We start from the raw sequence: 12,735 nt of genomic DNA, 5'->3' as shown, positions 1-12,735 counted from the left end.
ACTTACTCGTTCATTGTACCGGTACAAGTATCTATACCGATACGTCGCTATATCAGTATAATAAAGAAGTTATTATTCATAAACTTTGTCTACTTTTTCATCCGCAAACTTCTTAGAAATGCCTATCAAACAGTTTATATGACTGGGTCTGTAAATAATCAAGTATGGACGAGACAGTGATTGATATTGAGAGAATCGATCCCATTCATGGTTGTGTTGTTTTTTGGATGTTTTATTTTTATTTTATTTTTGCAGCCTTTGCGCTTTAGACAAAATGGTTTCGTCTGTATGTCGGTTTAACACGTTGTACTTGCTACTCACACAATAATAAATTCACGAAATGTAGCCGCTCTGAATAGTTAAAAAAATACGAACTTGTTCCAATCATTTTTGAAATTCCAATTTGTACATGGGCTGGTTTTAGCTAGGGTATATGAAAATATGTGCCCATTACGCATGCGTCGTTTCAATTTACTTCCTACTTCCGCCAATAACAAGTTGAGAGTAGAAATCGTTGAGCTCCCACCTTTCCACTGCACGTGATTATACATCATCACATTTCCAACAAGGAGCGACGGTGCTTGTTTAAATGTATCGGAGGCCATGGTTGGTTCAGTTTTTGGAGTCTTATATCTAATTTTCATCAGCGGCATAGCTTCCCAAGGGAGGAAGGCAAACGACCACCTCGATGAAGATACAGACTATGGCCGTGTCGGCTCTGTTGTCAGTCCTCACGGAGACCTGAAGAATGATTTTCAAACGCTTGTTGTTGACGCTGAGTTTGGAACGACTTACAAAGAAATCGTCGACTTGAAGTCTCAGATATTGTTTGTTTACAACTTCAATGTGACTGAAGGGCTCAATCAGGTAAGAGTGAGTGAGTGAGTTTGATTTTACGCCGCTTTTAGCAATATTTCAGCAATATCACGGCGGGGGACACCAGAAATGGGCTTCACACATTGTACCCATGTCGGGAATCGAACCCGGGTCTTCGGCGTGACGAGTGAACGCTTTAACCACTAGGCTACCCGACCGTCCCAATCAGGTAGGAGCAGCCTCCGTAGCACATTTACATCCGGGATGAGGTGAATAGTTATCACAGGGTATAATGCTATAAACACCGCCTACTCGTAAGACAACTTACCATGATACGCTATGTTGTTGCGGTAGTTAATTTATAATGGTTTGTAATTGCGAATGCTTACATTGGCAAAATGTTTCCTGTTCTTTATTCAGCTTTTATGACACATCGATTAGGATTAACTATTCTGATTTTCTTTACCAAGTTGGGTAAACAAAGTATACTCGAACCCTGTGGTACCCCAGCATTCATTGTATCATGGCATTTGTGATTTCTGGCTGGCTATTAGGGCAAATCGAACCAGGAAGTGCTCGCTTTGTAAACAATTTCAATTTCCTCTTAATGTTTCGTCTGCTTTATTAATGCGTTGATACTTACTGCTGGCATCTTTTTAATATTACCTTACCCCTAGTATCTATCAGTGGACAACGATAAACCCTCAGTTTCAGTAAACTTTCTCTATTGACCTGAACTGTAGCGTCTGCATAGACACATTAGACTAATAAATTAACGGAAGTCACGTAGTCTGCACATTTCTTCCTCTGTGTGGCAAGTATCTAGTAGGAGATCATAGGGTGACGGCTAAAACAGCACCGATTTCTCTGGCGAAAACGGCTACTATGTGACGGGCGAAAACGGCACCTCTATTTTCAATAAGTATAACGCTAAGAACGATTTATGTAGTTGTATGTATGATTTATTTTCACAATAATTGGTGTTTGCAAGTGACCATGTAAGTTTAGTTTCATTTATTTTACCAAGGTATAAAAAAGGAAGGTGCCGATTTCGCCAGGCAATAGTAGCCGTTTTCACCAGGTGCCGTTTTGCTGAGGTGCCGTTTTAGCTATAACCCAGATCATAAGGGCCATAATGCCATACTTAGAAATTACATTCTTCAATAGAAGCCAAATGATAAATACATACTTTTGGCATGCTAGGTGTGCTTTTTATATATTTATTGTTAACTTTTAACATTTTTTAACATTTTTTTACAAATTATTTTCATCCATTTTTTTTAAACAAAAATCTTAAAACATATTTTCTGATATTTTGCTGTTGATATTTTAAAATATTTTTTTCTTACTTTTCAGTAAGTATGCATTGAATACCTATTACTTATAACACATTCAGAATTTTATTTGTGCTGTCTTTGCACTTGTCCGGACAAATCACTGAAGTCTGGCATCATCATACATAGTGGTAGGTAGAATTATGTCCTGTTTTTCTCAAATTTGGACCTCCATACACAATTTGTCCCTATACCACGATATGATGTAGTTTTTTCCCTTGTCAAATTGATCACCAGGCCTGGCCTTTACTCGGCGCGACTAATGTACGTACTGTATTAGATGTAATAAGTGCCCTGGGCCCTCTCAAAATTAGAAATGGGGGGCTATTATTAGAATATTATTTTGGTGAAAAAGTTGAAAGATAAATTTTGTGGTTTATGCTGACAGTCTGAAATGTTTATGTACACATGATGTACGACAGACATATTTTTCCAGAATTTCATTCCCCATAATTAAGGGTGCATATAACACACGAGTGCATCTTATACGCAAATAAATAATTCTTGTGTACATTGATCAATCGGAAGGAGCGCTAATTGGGATTAATCACTTGCAAATATCTTAGAATATATTGCTGTTGGCACTTATTAGAGCGGGGCGCTTATTACGTCGTATACGGTATATGCTTACTCCTTCTTCAGAACAACAAAAGTAATAAGATAACAAAAGGTGAAAACAACAAGGGAAGTCAACAGATGATTGGCGCTGATAGGTGATTGTTTGTTTATTTGTTGTTTAGTGCCACACTCAGCAATATTCCAGCTATATGGCGGCGGTCTGTAAATAATCGAGTCTTGACCAGGCAATCCAGTGATTGACATAATGAGCCTCGATCCACGCAATTGGAATACGATCTTATGCATCAACCAAGTCAATGCGCCGGACTAGTACAAGCAACCACACACATACGCACCCACACCCACTCACACACTATATATATACCGGTAAGTCAATAATCTTGGACGTGACATTAAACCTCATTTCACCCTACCCTCACCTGATCTGTGATTTCTGTGATCTCTGATTGTACTCTCAACAGACCAGCAGCTTATTTGAAGCACTCCATGATGATTTTAATTTAATTTTTACTGTTAGAACTTTAATATATTTAGGAACTTTCGAAGCTGGAAATATTTGTACTGTCTGCAGCCACTTGTGTTACCTGTTCCTTCATCTGTTTCAGACGACTGCTGTCCGTGTGTCGGTCAGCAGCATCAACAGCACAAGCTCCTCCCCCGTGATGGTGGTTGTACGACAGAGACAGGGGATCATGTCATGGGCTGTGCCGCTCTTCATCGACTACATGTAATACTCCAGCATTCTACCCTTGTGCAGGGGCATTGTTAGTCCATTTGTGTAAGGCGCTGTGATTCGCTGTGCAGAGTTGCATCCCGTGGACACGCCAGAAACCTATGGTCTTGGGTTCGAATCCCAGTTCGGCCCGATTATGATTCTAGGTTTGTCAGCACCATATCTGTGCTCGTGGGTTTCACTGAAGTGGTAAACGTCTGAGACCTGCATCACTTCGGTCTTTCCTCCCACATTAAGCTGACACGCAGTAATATAACTGGAATACTTTTAAACCCAACTCACTCACTCAAATCAACTACATGTAATACTCCAGCCTCCGCAAAGTTCTGGGGTAGAAAAGGTCTTCAGCAACCCATGCTTGCCGTAAAAGGCGACTATGCTTGTCGTAAGAGGCGAGTAACTTGGTTGAAGCATGTCATCGATCCCAATTGCGTGGATCGATGCTCATGAAATCAATCACTGGATTGTCTGGTCCAGACTCAATTATTTACAGACTGCCGTCATAAAGCTGGAATATTGCTGTGTGCGGCGTTAAACAACAAACAAACAAACTCCAGCATTCTACCCTTGTTCAGGGGCATCGTTGGCCCACTTGTCTAAGGTACTGCAAATCGCTGTACAGAATTGAGTCCCTTTGGCACGCCAGAAACCTATGATTGTGGGTTCGAATCCTGGTTCGCCCCGATTATGTTTCTGGGTCTGTCAGCACCATACCCGTGCTCGTGCGATTAATCAAAGTGGTAAACGTCTGAGACCTGGATCACTTTGGGCTTTCCTCCCACATTAAGCTGATACGCCGCGATATAACTGGAATACTGTTAAAAGCGGCGTTAAACCCGACGCACTCACTCACTCACCTTTGTCAAATATTGAGCATCTCTCGGCATGTTGGTTTGGAAGGGTGATGTTGGAAGCGTTTCCTTGGCATCAACCCAGATGGTGGGGAGAGTTTGGGGATTTATGTCTGAGAGTGTGCTCTGTCTGTCAGTAGAGGTGTAACGATACGGGAGGGTCGAGATACGATACGTATCACTCACTCACTCACTCACTCACTCACTCACTCACTCACTCACTCACTCACTCACTCACTCACTCACTCACTCACTCACTCACTCACTCACTCACTCACTCACTCACTCACTCACTCACTCACTCACTCACTCACTCACTCACTCACTCACTCACTCACTCACTCACTCACTCACTCACTCACTCACTCACTCACTCACTCACTCACTCACTCACTCACTCACTCACTCACTCACTCACTCACTCACTCACTCACTCACTCACTCACTCACTCACTCACTCACTCACTCACTCACTCACTCACTCACTCACTCACTCACTCACTCACTCACTCACTCACTCACTCACTCACTCACTCACTCACTCACTCACTCACTCACTCACTCACTCACTCACTCACTCACTCACTCACTCACTCACTCACTCACTCACTCACTCACTCACTCACTCACTCACTCACTCACTCACTCACTCACTCACTCACTCACTCACTCACTCACTCACTCACTCACTCACTCACTCACTCACTCACTCACTCACTCACTCACTCACTCACTCACTCACTCACTCACTCACTCACTCACTCACTCACTCACTCACTCACTCACTCACTCACTCACTCACTCACTCACTCACTCACCAGATGTCAGACAGTGGTGTTTCTATCTTGTGCCCCAACTTCCCTACTTTCTGTTTCCTTGTGACAAGTGTTTGAGAGGTGACCTGGTGCATCGTGTGGTCAGACTTGATGACTTGGTTGATGACGCAGAGCTCCAGATAAGCTTTTGGTGTTGTGGGTATTTTACCCATACATTTTAAAATCATTGGGTATCAGTAATTCTATCTGGGTATTCAAATTTCTGTTACCCACTAGTTTTTACACATGTGGGTATTTAACTTAAATATTTAAAAACACTATTCATCTAGCCCCTGCAAACTGGTGTGGTGTGGGTTCGAGAGCTTTATAGGACTCAAAAATACCACGATGCTTCCACAAGAAAGTGTGATGGCAAATGATCATGATGTAACTGTCATCGTGGAGTTTGGCAAGGTTGACGGAATGCGTCTATAATTTCAGCATAAGTTGCTGATTTGCTAATCGAATATGCAGGGTTACTTCACAATATTTTGATGATACGCACAAGTTTTATTTTTGTAGCGTATCTGTAATGTTCGTTGCATATTTGATACGCTTGGATTTTATTTTACTACGTATTCCTGCATTTTTTATATATTTTACGCATGTACGCAGCTTATCTGGAGCTCTGTGACGTTTCATCGTACCCGACGGCGTGGATCGTTGCGTACAATGTCAGTTACTGGTCAGTCTGGTCAATGCTTGATTATTTACAGGCCGTCGTCATATGGCTGGAATATTTCTAAATGTGGCATTACCCAACAAACATTAATAAACAAACGCCAGTTGAAATACCAATACAGAGAATTTGTTGGAGAGACGTGGACATCTTTACGGAAGTCTTTTAGGGTCATTTGTTTTTTTCGTTTTTTTCTTGAAATTTTAAAGATAGTAAGTTGAAATTTGATGATGCTATGTTGAAATTTCAAGATACATACATTGGCTGCCGTACATCTTTGTGATTTTTCTACTCCAAGCATTGTTCGATACCATTTGAATCTAATGTTAATAGAGGAGTGAGTGAGTGAGTTGGGTTTAACGCCGCTTTTAACAGTATTCCAGTTATATCGCGGCGTGTCAGCTTAATGTGGGAGGAAAGCCCGAAGTGATGCAGGTCTCAGACGTTTACCACTTCGGTGAAACCCACGAGCACGGGTATGGTGCTGACAAACCTAGAAACATAATCGGGGCGAACTGGGATTCGAACCCACAAACATAGGTTTCTGGCGTGCCCAAAGGACGCAACTCTGCACAGCAAATCGCGGCGCCTTAGACGACTGGGCCACCCGTGCCCCCGTTAATAGAGAAAGATATATGTGGTCCCTAGATTAAAATACAATAGCAGGAGACCTCAAGGACCCCAGAACCTCCCCTTAATTTCCAACACTGATGACCATTTTAGAAACATTTTGCATCACAAGTCATCAGTCAGTGTCCCAGGAAATGATTTGATATAGAAGCCTGCAGTCACGGCCATGTTGTTGTTTCAGCTATGCCTACTCCTCCGTGAGCCGCACCCTGTGCCCCATCTTCCATCTCTCGGGTTCAGATACAGAGGAGGACCCTCAACAGCAAATCTTTGTGGAAGTATCCTCCATGGCTGTCAACGCCACCCCCTTCACATTTTCTGCTGAGCGTCTACCCGACTTTGAGCTGAGGTAATCGTCTACTTATTGTTTACTGGCTTCTACCCGACTTTGAGCTGGGGGAATAGTCTGCTTATAGTTTACTGACTTCTGCTGACTTTGAGCTGAAGGATTAGTCTTCTTATTGTTTACTGACTTCTACCCGACTTTAAGCAGGGGGAATAGTCTTCTTATTGTTTACTGACTTCTGCCCGACTTTGAGCTGAAGGAATAGTCTTCTTATTGTTTACTGACTTCTACCCGACTTTGAGCTGGGGGAATAGTCTGCTTATAGTTTACTGACTTCTGCTGACTTTGAGCTGAAGGATTAGTCTTCTTATTGTTTACTGACTTCTGCCCGACTTTGAGCTGAAGGATTAGTCTTCTTATTGTTTACTGACTTCTGCCCGACTTTGAGCTGAAGGAATAGTCTGCTTATTGTTTACTGACTTCTGCCCGACTTTGAGCTGGGGGAATAGTCTTCTTATTGTTTACTGACTTCTGCCCGACTTTGAGCTGAGGGAATAGTCTTCTTATTGTTTACTGACTTCTGCCCAACTTTGAGCTGAGGGAATAGTCTGCTTATTGTTTACTGACTTCTGCCCATCTTTGAGCTGAAGGATTAGTCTTCTTGTTGTTTACTGACTTCTACCCGACTTTGAGCTGGGGGAATAGTCTGCTTATAGTTTACTGACTTCTGCCCGACTTTGAGCTGAAGGATTAGTCTTCTTATTGTTTACTGACTTCTGCCCGACTTTGAGCTGAGGGAATAGTCTGCTTATTGTTTACTGACTTCTGCCCGACTTTGAGCTGAGGGAATAGTCTTCTTATTGTTTACTGACTTCTGCCCGACTTTGAGCTGAAGGATTAGTCTTCTTATTGTTTACTGACTTCTGCCCGACTTTGAGCTGAAGGATTAGTCTTCTTATTGTTTACTGACTTCTGCCCGACTTTGAGCTGAGGTAATAGTCTGCTTATTGTTTACTGACTTCTGCCCGACTTTGAGCTGGGGGAATAGTCTGCTTATTGTTTACTGACTTCTGCCCGACTTTGAGCTGGGGGAATAGTCTGCTTATTGTTTACTGACTTCTGCCCGACTTTGAGCTGAAGGAATAGTCTGCTTATTGTTTACTGACTTCTGCCCACCTTCATTTACCCAGCAATAACACTGGCGACCAAAACATCAATTTGGTACCACAAGCATACTTACACCGGCGACCCACCGGTCTATAAACACTTTATACAGTTACAAAGCCACATACAAGCACCGGCGACCACTACTCGCGGGAGCACACTTTAATCGCCAATACCGGCGACTACATTTTACGCCACACCACCGGCGACCCATTAACGGCGTGTCACTATAACACACCGCTTATCCGTCATAACAACCAATGACAGGCTTACACATCATGGAATAAACGACCTCGCCGGTATATTTAGGTATTTAAGGACGCACACGCCCCTAAGCAATCTGTCTGATAAGCGCAAGCCGCGCGAAACTAGTTACTATTACTATTGCTACCAATAGCTACATATCTACTGGTGAAGCCCCCACAAGTCAGTTTATGACTTCTGCCCATCTTTGAGCTGAAGGATTAGTCTTCTTGTTGTTTACTGACTTCTACCCGACTTTGAGCTGGGGGAATAGTCTGCTTATAGTTTACTGACTTCTGCCCGACTTTGAGCTGGGGGAATAGCCTTCTTATTGTTTACTGACTTCTACCCGACTTTAAGCAGGGGGAATAGTCTTCTTATTGTTTACTGACTTCTGCCCGACTTTGAGCTGAGGGAATAGTCTTCTTATTGTTTACTGACTTCTACCCGACTTTGAGCTGGGGGAATAGTCTGCTTATAGTTTACTGACTTCTGCTGACTTTGAGCTGAAGGATTAGTCTTCTTATTGTTTACTGACTTCTGCCCGACTTTGAGCTGAAGGATTAGTCTTCTTATTGTTTACTGACTTCTGCCCGACTTTGAGCTGAAGGAATAGTCTGCTTATTGTTTACTGACTTCTACCCGACTTTGAGCTGGGGGAATAGTCTTCTTATTGTTTACTGACTTCTGCCCGACTTTGAGCTGAGGGAATAGTCTTCTTATTGTTTACTGACTTCTGCCCAACTTTGAGCTGAGGGAATAGTCTGCTTATTGTTTACTGACTTCTGCCCATCTTTGAGCTGAAGGATTAGTCTTCTTGTTGTTTACTGACTTCTACCCGACTTTGAGCTGGGGGAACAGTCTGCTTATAGTTTACTGACTTCTGCCCGACTTTGAGCTGAAGGATTAGTCTTCTTATTGTTTACTGACTTCTGCCCGACTTTGAGCTGAGGGAATAGTCTGCTTATTGTTTACTGACTTCTGCCCGACTTTGAGCTGAGGGAATAGTCTGCTTATTGTTTACTGACTTCTGCCCGACTTTGAGCTGGGGGAATAGTCTGCTTATTGTTTACTGACTTCTACCCGACTTTGAGCTGGGGGAATAGTCTGCTTATTGTTTACTGACTTCTGCCCGACTTTGAGCTGAAGGAATAGTCTGCTTATTGTTTACTGACTTCTGCCCACCTTCATTTACCCAGCAATAACACCGGCGACCAAAACATCAATTTGGTACCACAAGCATACTTACACCGGCGACCCACCGGTCTATAAACACTTTATACAGTTACAAAGCCACATACAAGCACCGGCGACCACTACTCGCGGGAGCACACTTTAATCGCCAATACCGGCGACTACATTTTACGCCACACCACCGGCGACCCACTAACGGCGTGTCACTATAACACACCGCTTATCCGTCATAACAACCAATGACAGGCTTACACATCATGGAATAAACGACCTCGCCGGTATATTTAGGTATTTAAGGACGCACACGCCCCTAAGCAATCTGTCTGATAAGCGCAAGCCGCACGAAACTAGTTACTATTACTATTGCTACCAATAGCTACATATCTACTGGTGAAGCCCCCACAAGTCAGTTTATGACTTCTGCCCATCTTTGAGCTGAAGGATTAGTCTTCTTGTTGTTTACTGACTTCTACCCGACTTTGAGCTGGGGGAATAGTCTGCTTATAGTTTACTGACTTCTGCCCGACTTTGAGCTGGGGGAATAGCCTTCTTATTGTTTACTGACTTCTACCCGACTTTAAGCAGGGGGAATAGTCTTCTTATTGTTTACTGACTTCTGCCCGACTTTGAGCTGAAGGAATAGTCTTCTTATTGTTAACTGACTTCTACCCGACTTTGAGCTGGGGGAATAGTCTGCTTATAGTTTACTGACTTCTGCTGACTTTGAGCTGAAGGATTAGTCTTCTTATTGTTTACTGACTTCTGCCCGACTTTGAGCTGAAGGATTAGTCTTCTTATTGTTTACTGACTTCTGCCCATCTTTGAGCTGAAGGATTAGTCTTCTTGTTGTTTACTGACTTCTACCCGACTTTGAGCTGGGGGAATAGTCTGCTTATAGTTTACTGACTTCTGCCCATCTTTGAGCTGGGGGAATAGCCTTCTTATTGTTTACTGACTTCTACCCGACTTTAAGCAGGGGGAATAGTCTTCTTATTGTTTACTGACTTCTGCCCGACTTTGAGCTGAAGGAATAGTCTTCTTATTGTTTACTGACTTCTACCCGACTTTGAGCTGGGGGAATAGTCTGCTTATAGTTTACTGACTTCTGCTGACTTTGAGCTGAAGGATTAGTCTTCTTATTGTTTACTGACTTCTGCCCGACTTTGAGCTGAAGGATTAGTCTTCTTATTGTTTACTGACTTCTGCCCGACTTTGAGCTGGGGGAATAGCCTGCTTATTGTTTACTGACTTCTGCCCGACTTTGAGCTGAGGGAATAGTCTGCTTATTGTTTACTGACTTCTGCCCGACTTTGAGCTGGGGGAATAGTCTTCTTATTGTTTACTGACTTCTGCCCGACTTTGAGCTGAGGGAATAGTCTTCTTATTGTTTACTGACTTCTGCCCAACTTTGAGCTGAGGGAATAGTCTGCTTATTGTTTACTGACTTCTGCCCATCTTTGAGCTGAAGGATTAGTCTTCTTGTTGTTTACTGACTTCTACCCGACTTTGAGCTGGGGGAATAGTCTGCTTATAGTTTACTGACTTCTGCCCGACTTTGAGCTGAAGGATTAGTCTTCTTATTGTTTACTGACTTCTGCCCGACTTTGAGCTGAGGGAATAGTCTGCTTATTGTTTACTGACTTCTGCCCGACTTTGAGCTGAGGGAATAGTCTGCTTATTGTTTACTGACTTCTGCCCGACTTTGAGCTGGGGGAATAGTCTGCTTATTGTTTACTGACTTCTGCCCACCTTCATTCACCCAGCAATAACACCGGCGACCAAAACATCAATTTGGTACCACAAGCATACTTACACCGGCGACCCACCGGTCTATAAACACTTTATACAGTTACAAAGCCACATACAAGCACCGGCGACCACTACTCGCGGGAGCACACTTTAATCGCCAATACCGGCGACTACATTTTACGCCACACCACCGGCGACCCACTAACGGCGTGTCACTATAACACACCGCTTATCCGTCATAACAACCAATGACAGGCTTACACATCATGGAATAAACGACCTCGCCGGTATATTTAGGTATTTAAGGACGCACACGCCCCTAAGCAATCTGTCTGATAAGCGCAAGCCGCGCGAAACTAGTTACTATTACTATTGCTACCAATAGCTACATATCTACTGGTGAAGCCCCCACAAGTCAGTTTATGACTTCTGCCCATCTTTGAGCTGAAGGATTAGTCTTCTTGTTGTTTACTGACTTCTACCCGACTTTGAGCTGGGGGAATAGTCTGCTTATAGTTTACTGACTTCTGCCCGACTTTGAGCTGGGGGAATAGCCTTCTTATTGTTTACTGACTTCTACCCGACTTTAAGCAGGGGGAATAGTCTTCTTATTGTTTACTGACTTCTGCCCGACTTTGAGCTGAAGGAATAGTCTTCTTATTGTTTACTGACTTCTACCCGACTTTGAGCTGGGGGAATAGTCTGCTTATAGTTTACTGACTTCTGCTGACTTTGAGCTGAAGGATTAGTCTTCTTATTGTTTACTGACTTCTGCCCGACTTTGAGCTGAAGGATTAGTCTTCTTATTGTTTACTGACTTCTGCCCGACTTTGAGCTGAAGGAATAGTCTGCTTATTGTTTACTGACTTCTGCCCGACTTTGAGCTGGGGGAATAGTCTTCTTATTGTTTACTGACTTCTGCCCGACTTTGAGCTGAGGGAATAGTCTTCTTATTGTTTACTGACTTCTGCCCAACTTTGAGCTGAGGGAATAGTCTGCTTATTGTTTACTGACTTCTGCCCATCTTTGAGCTGAAGGATTAGTCTTCTTGTTGTTTACTGACTTCTACCCGACTTTGAGCTGGGGGAATAGTCTGCTTATAGTTTACTGACTTCTGCCCGACTTTGAGCTGAAGGATTAGTCTTCTTATTGTTTACTGACTTCTGCCCGACTTTGAGCTGAGGGAATAGTCTGCTTATTGTTTACTGACTTCTGCCCGACTTTGAGCTGAGGGAATAGTCTGCTTATTGTTTACTGACTTCTGCCCGACTTTGAGCTGAGGGAATAGTCTGCTTATTGTTTACTGACTTCTACCCGACTTTGAGCTGGGGGAATAGTCTGCTTATTGTTTACTGACTTCTGCCCGACTTTGAGCTGAAGGAATAGTCTGCTTATTGTTTACTGACTTCTGCCCACCTTCATTTACCCAGCAATAACACCGGCGACCAAAACATCAATTTGGTACCACAAGCATACTTACACCGGCGACCCACCGGTCTATAAACACTTTATACAGTTACAAAGCCACATACAAGCACCGGCGACCACTACTCGCGGGAGCACACTTTAATCGCCAATACCGGCGACTACATTTTACGCCACACCACCGGCGACCCACTAACGGCGTGTCACTATAACACACCGCTTATCCGTCATAACAAC

The 12,735-nt window shown here is 43.2% G+C and overlaps 1 protein-coding gene across 3 annotated transcripts in view; it reads left to right on the top strand.

Annotated features, from left to right (window-relative positions):
• The first annotated feature begins 491 nt into the window (after window positions 1-491).
• The window catches only part of LOC124111678 (SID1 transmembrane family member 1-like), a 69,580-nt gene continuing 57,336 nt past the window's right edge, over window positions 492-12,735 (top strand). For all 3 annotated transcript variants that reach the window (XM_048402157.1, XM_048402156.1, XM_048402155.1), the window contains exons 1-3: window positions 492-867; window positions 3,335-3,456; window positions 6,619-6,786. In XM_048402157.1, coding sequence (XP_048258114.1) covers window positions 604-867; window positions 3,335-3,456; window positions 6,619-6,786 — 554 coding nt within the window. In that variant the 5' untranslated portion in view covers window positions 492-603. The remainder of the gene's footprint in view (window positions 868-3,334; window positions 3,457-6,618; window positions 6,787-12,735) is intronic.

The sequence above is a fragment of the Haliotis rufescens genome, unplaced genomic scaffold, assembly GCF_023055435.1.
Source record: "Haliotis rufescens isolate VD_foot unplaced genomic scaffold, xgHalRufe1.0.p SCAF_24, whole genome shotgun sequence".
NCBI classification, from domain to species: domain Eukaryota; kingdom Metazoa; phylum Mollusca; class Gastropoda; order Lepetellida; family Haliotidae; genus Haliotis; species Haliotis rufescens.
Note: the sequence above shows the minus strand (reverse complement) of the source record. Positions and strands in the feature narration are given on the sequence as shown.